Here is a 17,000-nt window from a genome sequence, read left to right as displayed (position 1 = left end):
TCAAAATTAAAAAATATTTTAACAATTTATTCCGGGTCCGGAAGGGATGGCATATGGGTCCGTATCCGGACCGAGGTCCGCTGGTTGCGGACCACGGCTTTAGAGTTTGGCCCAACCATGCAAGTAAAAATTTTTATACTTTCAGCACAAATAAAGTTATATTTCTAAATTAATTTGCATATCTGATAAGCCCATGTTGTCAATATGGCTCCATTCGCTAAATTAAAAGGAAAATACTAATAAGAAAATATTATGCTTGAGGTCGGCTTTTTTTTTTTTAAGGTAATTTTCTTGATTTGTGAAAATAGAGAAAGAAAAAAAAAGGAATCTCACCATGGTTTGTTCACCATCAGGTCCTCTTCTCCGAGAAAGCCCTTTTCACACATCCACTTGTCGCTGAGGAATTTGGACCTGTGGAAGGATTTACATACTTTATGATCAGAGTTTTTTTTTTTTTTTTTGCTTTAAAGTCAGTCACCATCTTCAGGTCTCCATAAATAATCTGCTATTTATGTTGTTTAAGTTACAGTGATAAAACAGTATATTTATATTTAACTGTAGGTGTTAAATATCAGTTTCTGAAGCTGAAGCTGTGTGAAAGGCAGCGAGGTCTCCTGAGGACAGGGATCAGATCACATAACACAGCTGGAGCTTGAGAAGAGTCGGCTTACATGTAGTTGCGGACGGAGTCGGGCAGAATGACCACGCAGCGCTGACCCTCCTTCAGCTCCTTAGCCACGGTCACCGCTGCAGCCATAGCTGAACCTGAACTACCACCTACAGACACACACACAGAAACATATATTTAAAGACACGATGGTCCTATTTGTAAAAATATGATATTTATTAGTTTCACATCAGAAAATAGCAATTATTTCAAATGTAAAGTTTATTTATTTTTAAGCTTAATAGATGAATAATAATCTTGCAGGTTAAAGAGTTAATAACTTGTATTTTTGTAAAAAATGTAAAATTCATTATATAGATGTATTAAACACAGAGTGATCTATGTTAAGCATTTTTTTAATTATTATTGATGATTATGTCTTACAGCCAATTAAAAACTGAAAACTCAGAAAATTAGAATATTATATAAGACCTATTGGTAGTTTTGGCAGTGTGGGCAGTGTGACAAGTCCTGCTGGAAAATGAAATCCACATATCCATAAAAGTTGTTTTTTATCACCAGTACAGGACATGTCTCTCGAAACCATCACTGATTGGTGGAAACTTCACACTAGACTTCAAGCAGTTTGGACTGTGTGTCCCTCCACTCTTCCTCCAGACTCTGCTCCCTTGATTTTTTTTAAATGAAATGTAAAATGTACTGATGATCAGTGATGGTTTGGAGAGACATGTCATCTGCTGGTGTTGATCCACTGTGTTTTATTATCAAGTCTAAAGTCAGTGCAGTTTTGTTTTCCCACAAAATCTTACAGCACTTCATGCTTCCCTCTGCTACTGACAACTTTTATGGAGATGCAGATTTCATTTTCTAGCAGGACTTGGCACACTGCCCACACTGCTAAAAAAGTACCAATTGGTCTTATATAATATTCTAATTTTCTGAGATGCTGATTTTTGGGATTTTACTGGCAGTAAGCCATAATCAATCATTAACACTAAAAGAAAAAAAAACGCTTCAAATAGATCACTCTGTGTGTAATACATCTTTTTAAATTTACGAGCTTCACATTTTGAACTGAATTACTGAAATTGAAAATACAAGGAAATTAAACAAAAAACAAGGAATTATAAATAAATAAATAATTATTTAAATAAATAATAAAAGGGCTTAATAACTTATCCTGCATAAGCGTTTGACCTTATTAATGCTTTTATTAATGCCTGTGGGAAGAACACACATGTACTACTCTATCCACTAATTGCTCATCTATTCCCTGTATGCATGTCAAAATGCACAGCTCTGATTGGCTGAGTCAAGCCAAAGGTCCAAAAGGACTTCATACCGCACAGCAAGCCTTCATCTCGGATCAGCATACGGGACATAGCGAAGGACTCGTCATCATTGGACTTGTACCAGCTGTCTACCACCTGCAAACAAGTAAAAAAATCAGAACGTAAAAAAAACCTTTTTAAAAAAAAAAAAAAGAGTTAATATCCTCCCTGTTAAATAATTATTACACAATTAACCCTAATCCAACTCAACATCTTACTGCTGATCCAGACATAAACAACAAGCTATCAAAGGAAGCCTTACATAAGAGGAGACCTGATAAAAGAGACTACATCAATAAACGCGGCATGCTAATTTGCATACCACACAGATAAGCATTTCCATGACATGGAGATAACATGGCTGATATACACAATAGCACAGAGAGTAAAATGCTGATCAGGGACGAGCTCTTATTTAAAATATAGCCCAAATTATTACATTTAAACATAGATTGCAGATTGCAGAGCACATTTAATATTCACAGACCCAGACGGCTTAAACTCACAGATCTGTCCAGTACTGTAGGGATGAAGTCGTATCCGATGCCCTCCACCTCATAGGCCGTCTTATTGGTCTTATTGAGATCCTCTGGTTCTGCCAGGGTCGAGCCCTCAGGGTCCACTCCAACAATCTAACACACACAAAACACACACAAAACACACACAAAACACACACAAAACACACACAAAACACACACAAAACACACACAAACTTTGAACATGGTTCAGAATAAGATTTTTTTTTCTTTTTGCCAATGTAACATTTATTATTTTATTTTCATTTAAATATCAACTATTAATGAGTATATATAACATATAATCACAGAATGTATCTATGTTTAAAATGACAGACACCACTAATAAATCCTTAATACATTATGGGTTAATGCAGAAGGCCAATTAGCCAATTCCTCTTCATATAAACTAGCAATGTCCCCAATGGCTGGTGACGGCAAGTAGCAGGACAATGATTAGTCATAATGATTAGAATATTATTATTATTATTATTATTATTATTATTATTATTATTATTATTAAGATTTTAAAAATTTGGTTTTTAACTAAGTGGGTGTGGTCTGTTTAACATCGCTGTTACCCAGTAGGGTCTATCTATCTATCTATCTATCTATCTATCTATCTAATCGTACACAATAATATCGCCAACATTTTTGAATATCGTAAACGATATTATACCCTGAAATATCATATTACCTACCTCTATCATACTGTTCTCATTTCCCATTATATATCTATATCTAGAGACTATATCTGTCCAGTATCATTAATTTTCCTTTAATCCTGGAAATATAAAGATATTTGAAGTATATTATTAGAATTATTAGTGAATTCTGAATTCTGTTATAAATCTGATACAATTCTTGTCATTTTTATGTCTATATATGCAAAAATAGAATTTAATTTAAATTTTTTTGCAGTAGTGTATTCTTGATTTTTTTTTAATTCAGTGTTTTGTCATATCGCAAAGTGATATTATTTTAGGGCCATATTGCCCACCCCTATAACTCAGCTGTTCTTATGTAGATTTTAAATATATTTATATATTGGGAGTGGACTGATGCAATCAGCAGTCTGCGAATCACAGCTGATTAATCCACAGCTGTGCTGTATAATGACTCTAATTTGAACATGTTAATTGACAGAGTTGGTCTGATGAACAGGTTTGATCCCAACCTTGATGTTGGGGCATTTTTCCTTCAGCTTGCGGGCGATGCCAGTGATCGTGCCACCTGTGCCAGCTCCGGCCACCAGCATGTCTATTTTACCTGTAGGAACAGATTGATAAAAAAAATGTTTAAAAAGAGTTACAAAAGTAAAGAGCAAAAAAAAAGTGAAAGAAAGAATTTCAGCTGTGCTTTAGGGTCACAGGAGTAGCCCTATCTAAAACTGTTTGTCAACAATGTGTTAAAAAAATGTTTTAAAAAAGATTAGCTGTGTCCAGATTGGTGAGTAGAGCTGTAAATGATTATAAAGTTATTCCATTTTTTTGAGACATTACCATCACACTGCTCCAGGATCTCCTCAGCGGTGCCATCGTAGTGGGCCAGAGGGTTGCTGGGATTGCGGTACTGATCCAGAATATGAGCGTTGGGGATTTCGTTCTTCAGACGCCAGGCCACGCCTACATGAGACTCGGGCGAATCAAAGCGAGCTGAGGTCGGGGTTCGAACGATCTCAGCGCCCAGAGCTCGCAGGACATCGACCTGCATATACACACAAATACAAATTACATATATACACACCTGGCGTACACATCCACCTTTTCTGTGTTCAGCTGAACATTCAGGGTTTAATATCAGAATCCTCACACACTCACTTTCTCCATACTCATTTTCTCAGGCATGACGATGATGCAGCGGTAACCCTTCACAGCTGCTGCCAGAGCAAGGCCAATACCTGAGAACACAAACAAAAGAAAGATTTTCCGATTTTCACTAAATCTATAGCATTAGCGGCTAACCGCTAACAGAATAACCCTGAGCATTCTGGTAAGCCAGGGTGATATTAGCTAGAGGTTTGTCCTATGTAGTTTGTTTTAATATGGTAAACACACAGGCTACAGTCCGATATACTCCTCTCTGAACGGCGATAGGGCTAGCACTGTGGTAAGCGGGGAATGCTAATCCTGCTCCAGCTGTGCTACAGGCCAAAAATACCTCTGAACAGTAAAAGAGCTAGCGCTGCGGTAAGCAGGTAATGCTAATACTGCTCCAGCAGTGCTACAGGCCAAAAATACCTCTGAATGGCCAAAGAGCTAGCACTTAGAGTGGTTAGCAGCTAATGCTAATCATACTGGAGAAACTTCACTGAAAAAAAAATACGATAAATGGGAAAAGGTTTCACATTGCACAGGCTAAATGACCATGACACCACCAATAAATAGTTTTATTCTACTCAATTTTCTTCTTAATTTGGAAGACAAATTAGTCAATTCCTCTTTATATGAACTCCCACATCACTAGCAACGCAGAATGCACAGGCTAAAAGACCATTATTTCACACTGTTACAGCTAAAATTCAAAATCATATTAACACTCCATTTAATGCCCTAATTAACTTATAACTTGAGTTATAGTACAGTCTATGATTTTGTATATCAGTCAAATTGCCCTTTCCTGTCAAAGAAGAAGGTTCTTGATCATGCAGAGACACTGATCATACCCTATAACTACCTGAATGCTAACCACTATAACCCTTATAACCCTGAACATGAACTCTTACTCAAAAATACTCCACAGAGCAGCGGGTATGACCCTTACGCCTGGAACGCACCTCCAGTGTTGACACACGGCAAACTCTTATGCCTATATCAGTCAGAAAAGAAGACTACCTGCCATTTTTTTTTATCTAATGCAAACACACACACACACACACACACACACACACACTCACCTGTGTTTCCGGAGGTAGGCTCGATGATTGTGTCTCCAGGTTTGAGAATTCCAGCTTCTTCCGCGTCCTCAACCATACGCAGACTGATGCGATCCTTCACGCTGCCCCCGGCGTTAAAGAATTCACATTTAGCCACTGCAAACACACATACATCAACCACCATTACAAATCAGTCCTCATCTGGCCACACTGGGAAGAGCTGAAGAGCCTGATGGCTCTGGGAACAAAGGATCTCCTCAGTCTGTCTGTAGAGAAGCCCTGCGACAGTTTAGAATAGCGGTTTCCCAATCAATTAGCCACTAATTATCATGAATCAGCATTAGGGCACAGATATCTACAACTGGCACTATTGCTTATCTCTTGCAAATCTGTCATATTCCGTCTTTTTAATACTTTCTTTTTTTTTTTTACTACAAAATTATTTGTGTTCCTTTTAGGCCGGTCACAATAATGACATTATTGACTCAACGTACCATAAACAGACATGACTTCAATAATATTTTGTGTTTATGTGTATGTTTGTTTGTATGCTTTTTTTTTTATTAGTTATGCAATACCAGACAAATGCTTCAATAACTGCAACTTCATACACAGTGTGGAATGAAGTAGGAAAAGAAAAAATGTATACTATACATCTTTAATTAATTTAATTGTGTTGTTTTTAAAAGGATATAATTTCTTTGTTATGCTATAATATTACCATTATGTCAGTGGCTTTAACATTGTTTAAAAAAAATTACAAATCACATAATTTATCACAATCATTTCTGGAACGATGTATCATCCACAAAAAAAATTATCGTGACAGGCCTAGATCCTGTATGGCTTTACAATGACTCATCCATCTGAGCCACTGATAATTCAGTGTTTAACCTCACTCACAAGATAACACCTTATACAAATATACAAATGTGGGTGTTCTTATGCTAGCCCTCCAGGTAACACTTATAATATTAATTTACGTACTGATACGTCCCGTAACTTTTGGCATGTCAGTGCATTAGAAACTATAATTTGTTTAGTATTCATTTTTGTCAAAGGTCAAAATATAAAAAACAGGCCCAAATGAACACTAGCATGATCAGCGGTAAAATTATAAAAAACTAATTAACATAAAATTAAAGACCACTTACACCTTCTCACACACACAGTTAACTGGAACTCATTCCAAAGCTGTTTCACTGTTCAGACAGTGAAAGTAATCCGTTTCACATGAGCTTTCTAGAAATATCGCACGGCTGAGTTTGAGCTTCGTTAAGCAGTTCACAATCATATGGCTTTGACCTCCACACGCTTAAATAAACGGCTTGTTAAATGAAAGAGGAGCTTAAGCAGAAGCCTGTGGCCCGTCTGACCCGTTCGGCTGAACCCGCTCACCCTCAGACTGCTGGAACGGGCACCAGACAAACAGCAGCCATGGTGAGAGAGTTCAGGAAAATATAAAATTGGTATTACTCAGATATGAAGTAGATTACATAAAAATTGGCTTTTTTAAAACCTTTCAGACCCTGTATCCATTACAATTTTCTTTTATTTTAGGTGTTTTGTTGTGTATTTGAGAGCTGTTGTCCATCAGAATGGGCCACGAATGAAAAAGATTATGAATAAACAAGATTATAAACCAATAAAACAGTAACTTGGCCCTGTTACAATACTGCACTGGAAAAACAGTAGTGATGGAGCCAGCTATTTTTTTACAAAGCTATTGTGATTAAGAACACTTTTTAAATCAAGCTTTTACTGTTTATGAACATGTTTTTATAAAATACTTTAGATAATTGGATTTGTGTGCTATATATTTTTTATAGTAGAATATTAGAGTTTATATTTTCTGTGCATTACAGACAGAAAACAGCTTTCTAACATTGTTTTCTTTGCAAAAAACATCACTAGAGATAATTCAAGTCTAAGGGTTAAAAGGATATACCATATTTGTGTTGTATTTTAATAATTCCCCTAAGCACTGCTGTCATTTTAGCGTGGGTTATGACATAAAAGCCTTTTTTTTTGCATGCATGCATGCATGCATTGGCAAGACATCAAGGTCAGTGTCAGAAACGAACCTTTGGTGCTCTTTTGGACCACCAGATTTGTTTTTATTACTTATTTTTGTGGAGGTTTTTGGAGACTGTTTGACATGTACAGACGATTAAAACTGAGTACAATCTAGATATGCCAAACACACATTTGTCAGAACATACATCCTTAACCCATTATCGATTTTCAGCTCCACTGACCATATAGTCTCTAGACTTTCCCCCTAGGGGATCATAAAGTATCTATCTATCTCTCTATCTATCTATCTATCTCTCTATCTAGTTGGTGTGAATTTGATGATTAAAAGAATAAATAAGTTTTTTTCACATGGACATATATGTAAAAGCTTTTTATACCAAGTCCCATCAAGGAAACAGAACTTAGAAACTACATCAAGCCCACTCTAAATACTGAGGAACACTGGTAACTAAGAATTCCCAGTTCCTAGCCCCTTGTGACCACGCAAATCCAGCTTGGTGCCGACTTGCTCCTTAGCAGTTCTCCTGAGGATTAGAAGTGCTGCCAACTTCTGATTTCTTATCTCACCAACCCTGCCAAACCAGTCTCATATTTCACTGATCTTTCCACAAGTTGACTAAAGGTTTCCAGATCCCCATTAAAAACAACAGAGGAGGGTTAAAGGGAAAGAGCTTATGTGTGGGAGCACAAACAGCTCAGTAAGCCAGTTCAGATAAAGCTCGTCTTTGTGCAAGAGAGTAATTTTGGGTTCATTGGTTTCCTTGTATTTGGTAACAACGTGGTTGGTCCAGAATGTTCTATACTGGTACACAAATACGACCCAGTACCATTTCCAGTTCATCGATTTCCACAAAAACAATGATCAACTATGCTTAGTTTTAAGGTTTTATTTATAAAAGCATAAAGACCAGGATGATTTGGGATAAATAAGTTCTTGTATGACTGGGATGTGATGCCAGAAGTGAGCACAATCGGTCAGTGTGGAGGATAATTTCCCTTAATCTGAGAAAAATCAGGGTTCAATCCCCTGTTCAGGCAGCAATTAGATAGCAGGTTTAAGTATATCTGTTAGTGTTCATAATTTGGCAGGATGGTGATGCATGTTGAGAGTTAATAAGGACCACTTAACCTCTGAACACAAAATATAAAAAAAGAAACCTTCTCTTCACTTCTATATTTTAATTTCTCCACATCATTAACCTGCGGCCTGGAAATGTCCCTAACCTTATTTTAATTAATACATAAAAGACTGATTAAAGAACCTTTGCCAGCTCAGATTTTAGTAAAAAGCAAAATTTAAGGAAGAAACCTTATACATATATATCTATGGTCCACAAAACATTGTTCTAAACACCCCCAACCCAACAATGGACAGTTTGAAGTATACACATCAAAATATATTTTTAAATAAAGTAAAACACATACAGCCTCTGACCCCTGGCCTTTTTTTTTTTTTTTTTTCTTTTCTTTTTTTTTTTTTTTAAATATGGCTTTTTTTGTCATTTTTACACACCTGCTATATCAGGTATAACGTCTATTAAGCACATGTTGCAGCAAGTGAATCAATTAATGAGGAACCTTTTGCTTCATTCCAGTTCAACACCTGATGAGTCTTTATCATCTACCAGTTTATGAGATATAAAGTTAATGATTTTAATCCCTGCTCTGAAACATACAAATCAAACGTGTGTGAAGTTTCATACTCACAGATCTCACACTTCAGCCCGAAGGTTTTTGGGATTTTGTTGATGCGCACCATCGGCGTGTCTCCAATTTTCCTCAGGATGTTGGGCAGAATGTGGGGGGCTTTTGTTCTGGTTAAAGATAAAGCACATTACTGTTACATGTCTTGAGGTGATATTTAAAATATATAAAACATCCAAAAGACTTGGGGCTGCTTCACAAATGAGCATTTTACAGGATTGTTCAAGTTAAATTCATTGTTCTACATATAAGTCTTGTTTTGTGGTCTTTATTTATATATTGTTTACCAACCCTACTTTTTCAACCCTGTATTGTTATGATTTGTGTTATATATTTATTAATGTTTAATGTAATCATCGCTGGGTAAACTTTGTATTGTATGGTTTTCTCTCACACTTGAGTGCATGCCTAATGTTTCACTGTGAGCTCGACCTGATTGTCACTGGTAGATGATGAATTCATTATTATTCCTCGGTACAAGTTATACTAGGATCTGAAAACTCGTCTGCCGGCCTTGGAGAGTCATTAGGCCACAAAACACAGACGTTTTTGCAACACTCTGCTACATGTGAATACAAGTAGCACCCCCCTCCTGTGGTGTTACAAGATCCTCTATTGGTACTACTGGTTGTACATTCACACACTGATTGGCCAGAAATGATGGGGGGGGCGAATTTTAACCCCACCATTAAAATTCGAACCAGTCAAGTAACATATTGAAATAGTTAATCTTTCGTAGCAGCTAAAGTAACATTTTGCATACACACATAGCATATTATTATTATTCTGTGTAGAGTATGAACAAAGTGGAGGTTTTTCAAATAAAATAAACTCAGAGATAAACTGAGATTAGTGTGCAGCACACTCTGAGAAAGACACCTTACGCAATACCTGAATCACATGCGTATGAATATGTTTCACAGCGGAAGTGTATGTCTGGCTAAAGGCTACATCAATAAAAAAAAAATAGCAACACCCGCCTAGAAACATCTGCTCAGTAATGTTCGGTTAGGTTCAGTCACCATGACTCGGCAACCTATTTGGCAAGTCAGAGGAAGCGCTGCAATGGCATATCTCTATTTACAGCAGAGGAAACACTGCTAAACATCTTTGGGAAATGTGACTCAGTTGTGCACTTTCCAAACAAAGGCTCAGGTTACAACCTTTAACATGTTCACACAGGACACTGTGTCTCAGAGAGCTTATCTCAAGAATTTTATGTCTGGGAGTGGTTTCACAATAGCGTTTCATTCAGAGTTTGATTAAGACTACACAAAAAATATATATTTTCTCAATCTTTTAAAAATGGATATCAAAGGATTCAGACCAAAGACGTTCAGACATTGTTAGTCATTTTGGTGTGAAAGATGCCATAAACTAGGGTCTGGACCAAAGAGATAAAGCTGGCTTTGGTCAAGGTGAAATAATCATGACTCCAGTAAATTGCAGTGAGAAAGCACAGACGCTGAGGCAGGCTATCGTTGCCTAATAAACAATAGAAAAAGAAAAAGAGGGCTCTGAGTGGTCCAGTGGGCTAAGGGCTTCCACTATGATCAGGAGATCGCCAGTTCGAATCCTGTTTATGTAGTTTGCCATCAGCTAACGAAGCCCTGAAAGAGCACATTTGGCCTGGCTCTCTCCCCACATAACTCCAAAGGGTGATGTCGATCAGCACAGGACGTCTGTGAGCTGATGTATCGGAACCGAGCAGTTGCAGTTTCCTCAGAGTGCACTGTAATGCTACTTGGTAAAGCTGCATCAGCAGTTGGAAAACTTCACATGTATCGGAGGAGGCATGTGCAAGTCTTCACCCTGCTGGTGTTGGGGCATCACTAGTTATAGGCGAAATCTTAATAAGTGGGTTGGGTTATTGGCCGGGTAAATTGGGGAGAAAATGGAGAGAGGAGGGTAAGGGCACAGCAAATGATGCTGATGATTTCTATATCTACTGTAACTGTAGATTTACTTTTATTTATAAACAGAATTAAAAGGAATCCAAAATGTAATTCATTACATTACAAGTAAATGCACAAATTAGTATTGTGCGGTAATTAAGCAGTTTAAGTTAGACAAACTGGGGAGCAAGTCTCAGGGACTTAAGAGTGCCTATTAAAAAAAAAAGAACAAAAAAAAATATATCAATACTTGACGCTACATATACATATATTTGATCGTTTTTGTTTGTAATACACTTTAGCAATATCAACATTTTGTCCCACTCCTATGCATGTGTGAACTTGCCCAACTGACTGCATAATCCTGTCCAATGCATGCCCATCTACAACCCAGTAGGTGATAGTGTTTATAGTTGCTAAACTGCAGTGTAAAACCACAACTAACCGTTACGTTGTATAGATTTGGTCCAAACTCATAAACCTTGGTTCAGACTTTCAGGTGTGAAAATGTATACAAATACACAGAAAAAGAAAGGTACAATTTACAATTTACAGCTTTTACTCACCGTATGGAATGGTTATGTGGGGAATCCACATTTGGCCCATCAAGCTTCCAAGTGCATCTGCTGGCCAGATCTGGACGGATCCACATCCTCTCCATCACATCCTCTATCTGCTCTCCGTTCTCCACTTTCTTGCTTTTGTGAGCTGAACCGTTCTCTGCGTGGTGACCGTTCCCTTCCTTCTTGTGAGTCGGGCCGTTGGACGTCACCTTGAAACTGTCTTTCCCGTTCTGTGTGGTCTTCCCTTTCAACTCAGCCTCCCCACTCAGGAGCGCCATCTTTTCCATATGGGGGCAGACAGGAGCCAGAGCAGAGGTGTCTGAATCAGAGGGGACTGAAGGCATGGCTCACCTGTGGGGAAGAGAAGATACAAAATAATGGATTCAAATGTAGAGTTTACATCTCCCAGAATAAGCATTATGGCCTACTTGGAATTTTGCCATAGGGAAGCAGCTCAGGAACCTGCAGGGCTTCAGCAGGAGAGTAAGAAACAGGTTTTTGACCTCATCTTCAAAGAGTTCTTTCAGAACTAGTCTTGCTTTAAATGTTATAAACCCTTATTATATTCATTCTGGAAATCAAATGCACATTTTAGAATCAATTTAGCACTGGCTAGACACTAACTCCATTTCAACGGTGTCAAGCACCATAAATTGAATCAAATCCTATCAAATCCACTTTAAATTAAATTTAATTATACAAACTAAAAAAAATAAGTAAAGTGACACATTTTGACAAAAACACTCCATAGTCCTGACTATTGAATTATTTTTACCTTGCCACCAATCTAAATTTTGCCTTGAAGTTCTCTGTTGAAAAACACCCCGGTCAGGTGAAGCTGCTCAAGCGTGTTAAGAACTGGACCAGCCTATGGTATATAGCTGGTCTACAAGCATGACCAAACTGAAATGCTGAACAACAAGAATTACAAAACATGACCATGCTGGTCGAGAACTGGTTAATCAGCCAAGTGTATAAATATAGGGTATGGTTGGAAAGATTTTTTCAAACAAAGACCAGTAAAAAAAAAAAGTCTTGATCTGGATATTTCAACAGGGATGTATTTCTTTAGATAAACACCATAACCAGCAAAGGGGTTAACACGGTGTCGCTTACAGTTGCAAGGTTGTTGCTAGGTGATGGCAATGCTATAACCAGCTGGAAAGCCATTGCAATGTGGCTTGCATGATTTTCTAGGGGGTGACAAGACAAGACAACCTTGATAGCCCATAGCTCTAATCACTGAACCACCAAAGTGTTTGCTATGCTGATGCTAAGTCATCATGAAAGACAATTGTGTGAAACCGAGTGGAACCAAGACATTGCTTTTGTCTGTGGCCCTCACTAGTCTTTAAAATCTAATTTGAAAAAAAAGGTTAAAACAGGCATTCCAACATGGAATTCAGCATAAAATTTTAATCAAATCACCTAGACAGACTGGGAGTCTGAGGCCACTTAGCTAGTGTCTGGAAGTATAATGAATATAAGAGGTCTTCAGTTGGCCTGTTAAGCTTTATTACATTAGAGTAACTGCAATTAAACTTAGCTACCAAAATTCTTCAACAGCAGAATCAGAGAACTTGATACACTTCATTACCTTCCCCTTAAACACTCCTGTGGTGCAGTATTGTGAACTTCAGCTTCCACCTGTTTGAATACAGAGCTGTATTATCCAGGTACTTACATAACCAGGACAAACCAGGACAGGTCAGAAAACAAAGATGCTGCAGCCAAGCCAAAAGCACCCGACACACCTACCAGAATACAGCAACTCTGACACACTCAACCCCCAAACATCCCACACAAACCACCGCAATCTCAGCTGTGCTTCAGCAGGAACTGAGACAGTAACCAAAGGGCACAGAGCCAAATCAGACAAGACTGCTCAGCCTATAACTGTAAAAACACTAATAAAAACCATCACAGCATGATGACTGCACACAAACTTTTAAAAGTAGCTGCATTTGTGCGTGAATCTTTAACCTGAGGAATTTTATCATATTGCTCAAACTATTTGATTAAAAGGAAAAACTCTAAAACACTAAATTCTCAGGGTCAATTACTGGAAAGAGATTAAAACTACTACAGTAGAGAATATTTGCCTTTCAGTGGAAAATCTCCATTTAAAATTCTGTGTACTCAAGACTAGGCATAATCCCCATCTGATAAACTGACCCTTAAGGGTTTGTGATGGAGGCCAACATTGTTGATCAGATATTTGTAGATCAGGCATGCTTAATTTTTAACAAAACCTCAGAGAAACATTATTTTCCTAACATAGTGTTTTAATTGCATAAATGTGATTATGATCAAATTATTGGGGCATGTATTATTCTGATTATTCAAGAGGTCATGTAAAGAGCATACTCTTCTGGAACAACATTACTAAGAAACCAAATGAACAAAGCTGCATTTTAGCACTGTCATCAGATTTTTCAGAACATAAAAAACATACTATGATTTTGTTTGGTTTGGTCAAACCAAAGACATGCAATCAAAATATAAAGCTCATCATCTTTGCTGCAACGTTGAAGAAGCTGAGACAAGGGCAGCATTGCATAGCATTACCAGCCATAAAAAAAAAATTAAATCCATATTTGCCAGTAAAGCAGGTCCTTGTTTTAACTAGACATCTCATGACAAAGATTACTCACTACAAAGTAGAAATTCAAATGATAGTCTGATTTCATAAAGGCTCTGGTGGCAGAATGCAATCATATTCTCACAGCAATGATCCAACAGCTCTCCTCAAAGATTATAAGTATAAGACAGACATCCTTTCAACAGCCTTGAATTTGGAAGAAACCACAGTATATGTGAACAGGTGGCCTCATTCTATAAACACCAGAGCACGGCACTGAAATAAAATAAGCACAGATGATCTTTGCTATTATATAAATCTTTAATAGCACACGTACTGATAAGTATGACTGTCATCAGCCCTAATCTGAACTGTAAAGTCTGCTGGTTTATCAGTGTCTGAGACTCAATAACCACAGACTTCCTGTGGAATTGCTCCTGTCTCATCCAGCAGATAACAATACTAAAAACGCCTCTCAGAATAACAATTATAAATAGCTAACAAAAGAAATATTTTTGCCTATTTAAGCAACTTCATGCATAAATGTTTAATCATGTTCATATTTTTTTTTTTTTTACAAAATCTTGTAACTTGTTCAAAATTATTTAACCCCCAGTGCAGTAAAGTATATAAAGCAAGTTTAAAATTAATTTTTAATCTTGTTCACAATTATATCAAATAAGGACTTGTAATTTAGGTTACATCTGTCTATTATACAACAATATATTTCCAATATACCAATAAATGTCCTTTTTGTGATTGACAAAATTATTCAATCCCTTAAAGATTACCACTCTCAAAAACAGATCAATCAAATGTTTCATAGAAAGCACCTGTAGATGTGAACAGAACCATAACGAGCACCAATTAAGCAGATTTAAAAGAACTTAATGGTGTCTTTGTAAAAAAAAGTCTAGCGAGGAGGCAACCACTCTTCACTAGCAAGGATATGGATATAAAAATATAGTAGCCATCGCCTCTTTTTAAACTGCTTTCAATGTAGCATGGCCAAGTAGCCTCGGAGAAAAGCGCAGCGACTCGGTTCTAATACATCAGCTCACAGACGCCTTGTGCTGATCAACATCGCCCTAGGAGTGATGATGGGAAAGAGCGCCATCTACCCACCCAGAGAGCAATGCTCATTGTGCTCTCTCGGGGCTCCGGCAGCTGATGGCAAGCTGCATGACCTTGGTTTCAAGCAGCGCTTAGCTCGCTCAACAGTATTTGAGTATTTCACTAAACATGCTAGTCAAAGTACCTTTACTTCAGTGTTTTAATGTACATAAATATATCTGACTTACAAAAGCCTCCAATGTATCCTAAAATAACCCATGACCTGAATAAATACAGCGATTAGAGCCAAATTATTATTGATGGCAAAGTCTGTATTTATTAATCATTTACCAGGTTAACCATTCCATCCCACAAACACCACCAGCTCAACCAAACCACCTTGCTGTGTTTCCTCTGAGAAGCACACAGCTGTCCTCGGCTCCTCCTCACTCACAGGCTTCAAAAGCTGCCAAGAGGAATCTCTTATGTAATGTGATATGAGCTTACTGAAATAATACCTGCTCCAATCGTGTACACAGCAGGAGGAGCGTCACAATGCACACAGTGAACACAGTGACACTTTGCCAAACCACATCTGTTATTAGTGAAGGTGCACAGATACGTGATTCATGGGCAATAACAATAACCCATAGTTAGTATTGTTAAGGAAGATTTCAACACTAAAGATTCAATTACAAGCAAAAACAAGGACACTAATGGTGCTCTATCCAAACGGTTACCTAAGAACAACTTCTGGTCAAATAAAACAAATAAATAATAATAATAATAATAAAAAAAAGTCCCAAAAGTCCCAAAGCCTATGCTGCAGCTGAGATTGGCTGCATTTCTCGGTCCTAAAGTCACTGAAGACTGTTATAACTCGAAAGACCCTTTATATAAAGCCAGGATCAGAAACTGAGGTATCCTTCTTGGCTCTAATTTACCCCCAATACTCTGCACACATACAATGCAATTGAGGAAAAAAAAGCTACTGGAGCCTACTGTGACATTTCAGAAATACAGCTCTGGCAAAAATTAAGAGGCCACTTCAGTTTCTGAATCAGTTTCTCTCATTTTACTACTAATAGGTATATGTTTGGAATAACACTGGTTTTTAATCACAGTTTTCATGCATCTTGGCATGTTCTCCTCTGCCAGTCTTACACACTGCTTTTGGATAACTTGATGCCTTTACTCCTGGTGCAAAAATTCAAGCAGTTCATCTTGGTTTGATGGTTTGTGATCATCCATCTTCCTCTTGATTATATTCCAGAGGTTTTCAATTTGGTAAAATCAAAGAAACTCATCAATTTTTAAGTGGTCTCTTATTTTTTCCAGCACTGTATACAGTGCATGTAATAAAGCATGAATCAATATTTGTGTTCCATTATTATAAAGTTGGAGACTATGCCAAATGGCAGCTTTTTTGGGTAACATAGTCTAACACTCCTCTTTTTGATTTTATATTCAATTATGTATTCATAAAACAATAAAAGTGCCTTTTCAGACTAGGTAAAAATATGACCATGTGAACTCTGTTGAGCCATATGAATGTCACAGTATACATTTCACTGCTTAATTCAGTAGATACTGTATTAACTACCTTAAGGTGAAATATAACCTTATGGTGGAATAACATGGAACATTCTCTAAGTTGCACAACTATGTTCAGAATAAATTAACATGAGGAATCCTAGCTGACTTTCTTTTTTTCACCCACGTACAGAAATTATACAGAAATTATGCAGAATCGTGTTTTTTTTTTTTTTTTTTACTGTAGTGTGAACTGAATAGTGAATACTGTGTACTGTTACATCC

General features: G+C 37.3%; 1 protein-coding gene across 1 annotated transcript in view; it reads right to left on the bottom strand.

Moving 5' to 3' along the window:
- cbsb (cystathionine beta-synthase b) overlaps window positions 1-17,000 on the bottom strand; it is a 34,280-nt gene that overhangs the window by 11,971 nt on the left and 5,309 nt on the right. Inside the window, exons 2-11 of the mRNA XM_022680100.2 lie at window positions 11,552-11,899; window positions 9,094-9,200; window positions 5,371-5,505; window positions 4,295-4,374; window positions 3,977-4,181; window positions 3,652-3,743; window positions 2,466-2,591; window positions 1,971-2,055; window positions 672-777; window positions 334-411 (exon numbers count right to left, since the gene is read on the bottom strand). Of these exons, the coding sequence (XP_022535821.2) occupies window positions 334-411; window positions 672-777; window positions 1,971-2,055; window positions 2,466-2,591; window positions 3,652-3,743; window positions 3,977-4,181; window positions 4,295-4,374; window positions 5,371-5,505; window positions 9,094-9,200; window positions 11,552-11,892 (1,355 nt within the window). The 5' untranslated portion in view covers window positions 11,893-11,899. The remainder of the gene's footprint in view (window positions 1-333; window positions 412-671; window positions 778-1,970; window positions 2,056-2,465; window positions 2,592-3,651; window positions 3,744-3,976; window positions 4,182-4,294; window positions 4,375-5,370; window positions 5,506-9,093; window positions 9,201-11,551; window positions 11,900-17,000) is intronic.

Source organism: Astyanax mexicanus, chromosome 11, assembly GCF_023375975.1.
Source record: "Astyanax mexicanus isolate ESR-SI-001 chromosome 11, AstMex3_surface, whole genome shotgun sequence".
Lineage (NCBI taxonomy): Eukaryota > Metazoa > Chordata > Actinopteri > Characiformes > Acestrorhamphidae > Astyanax > Astyanax mexicanus.
The sequence above is the reverse complement of the archived record's forward strand: the minus strand, read 5'-3'. Positions and strand labels throughout refer to the sequence as shown.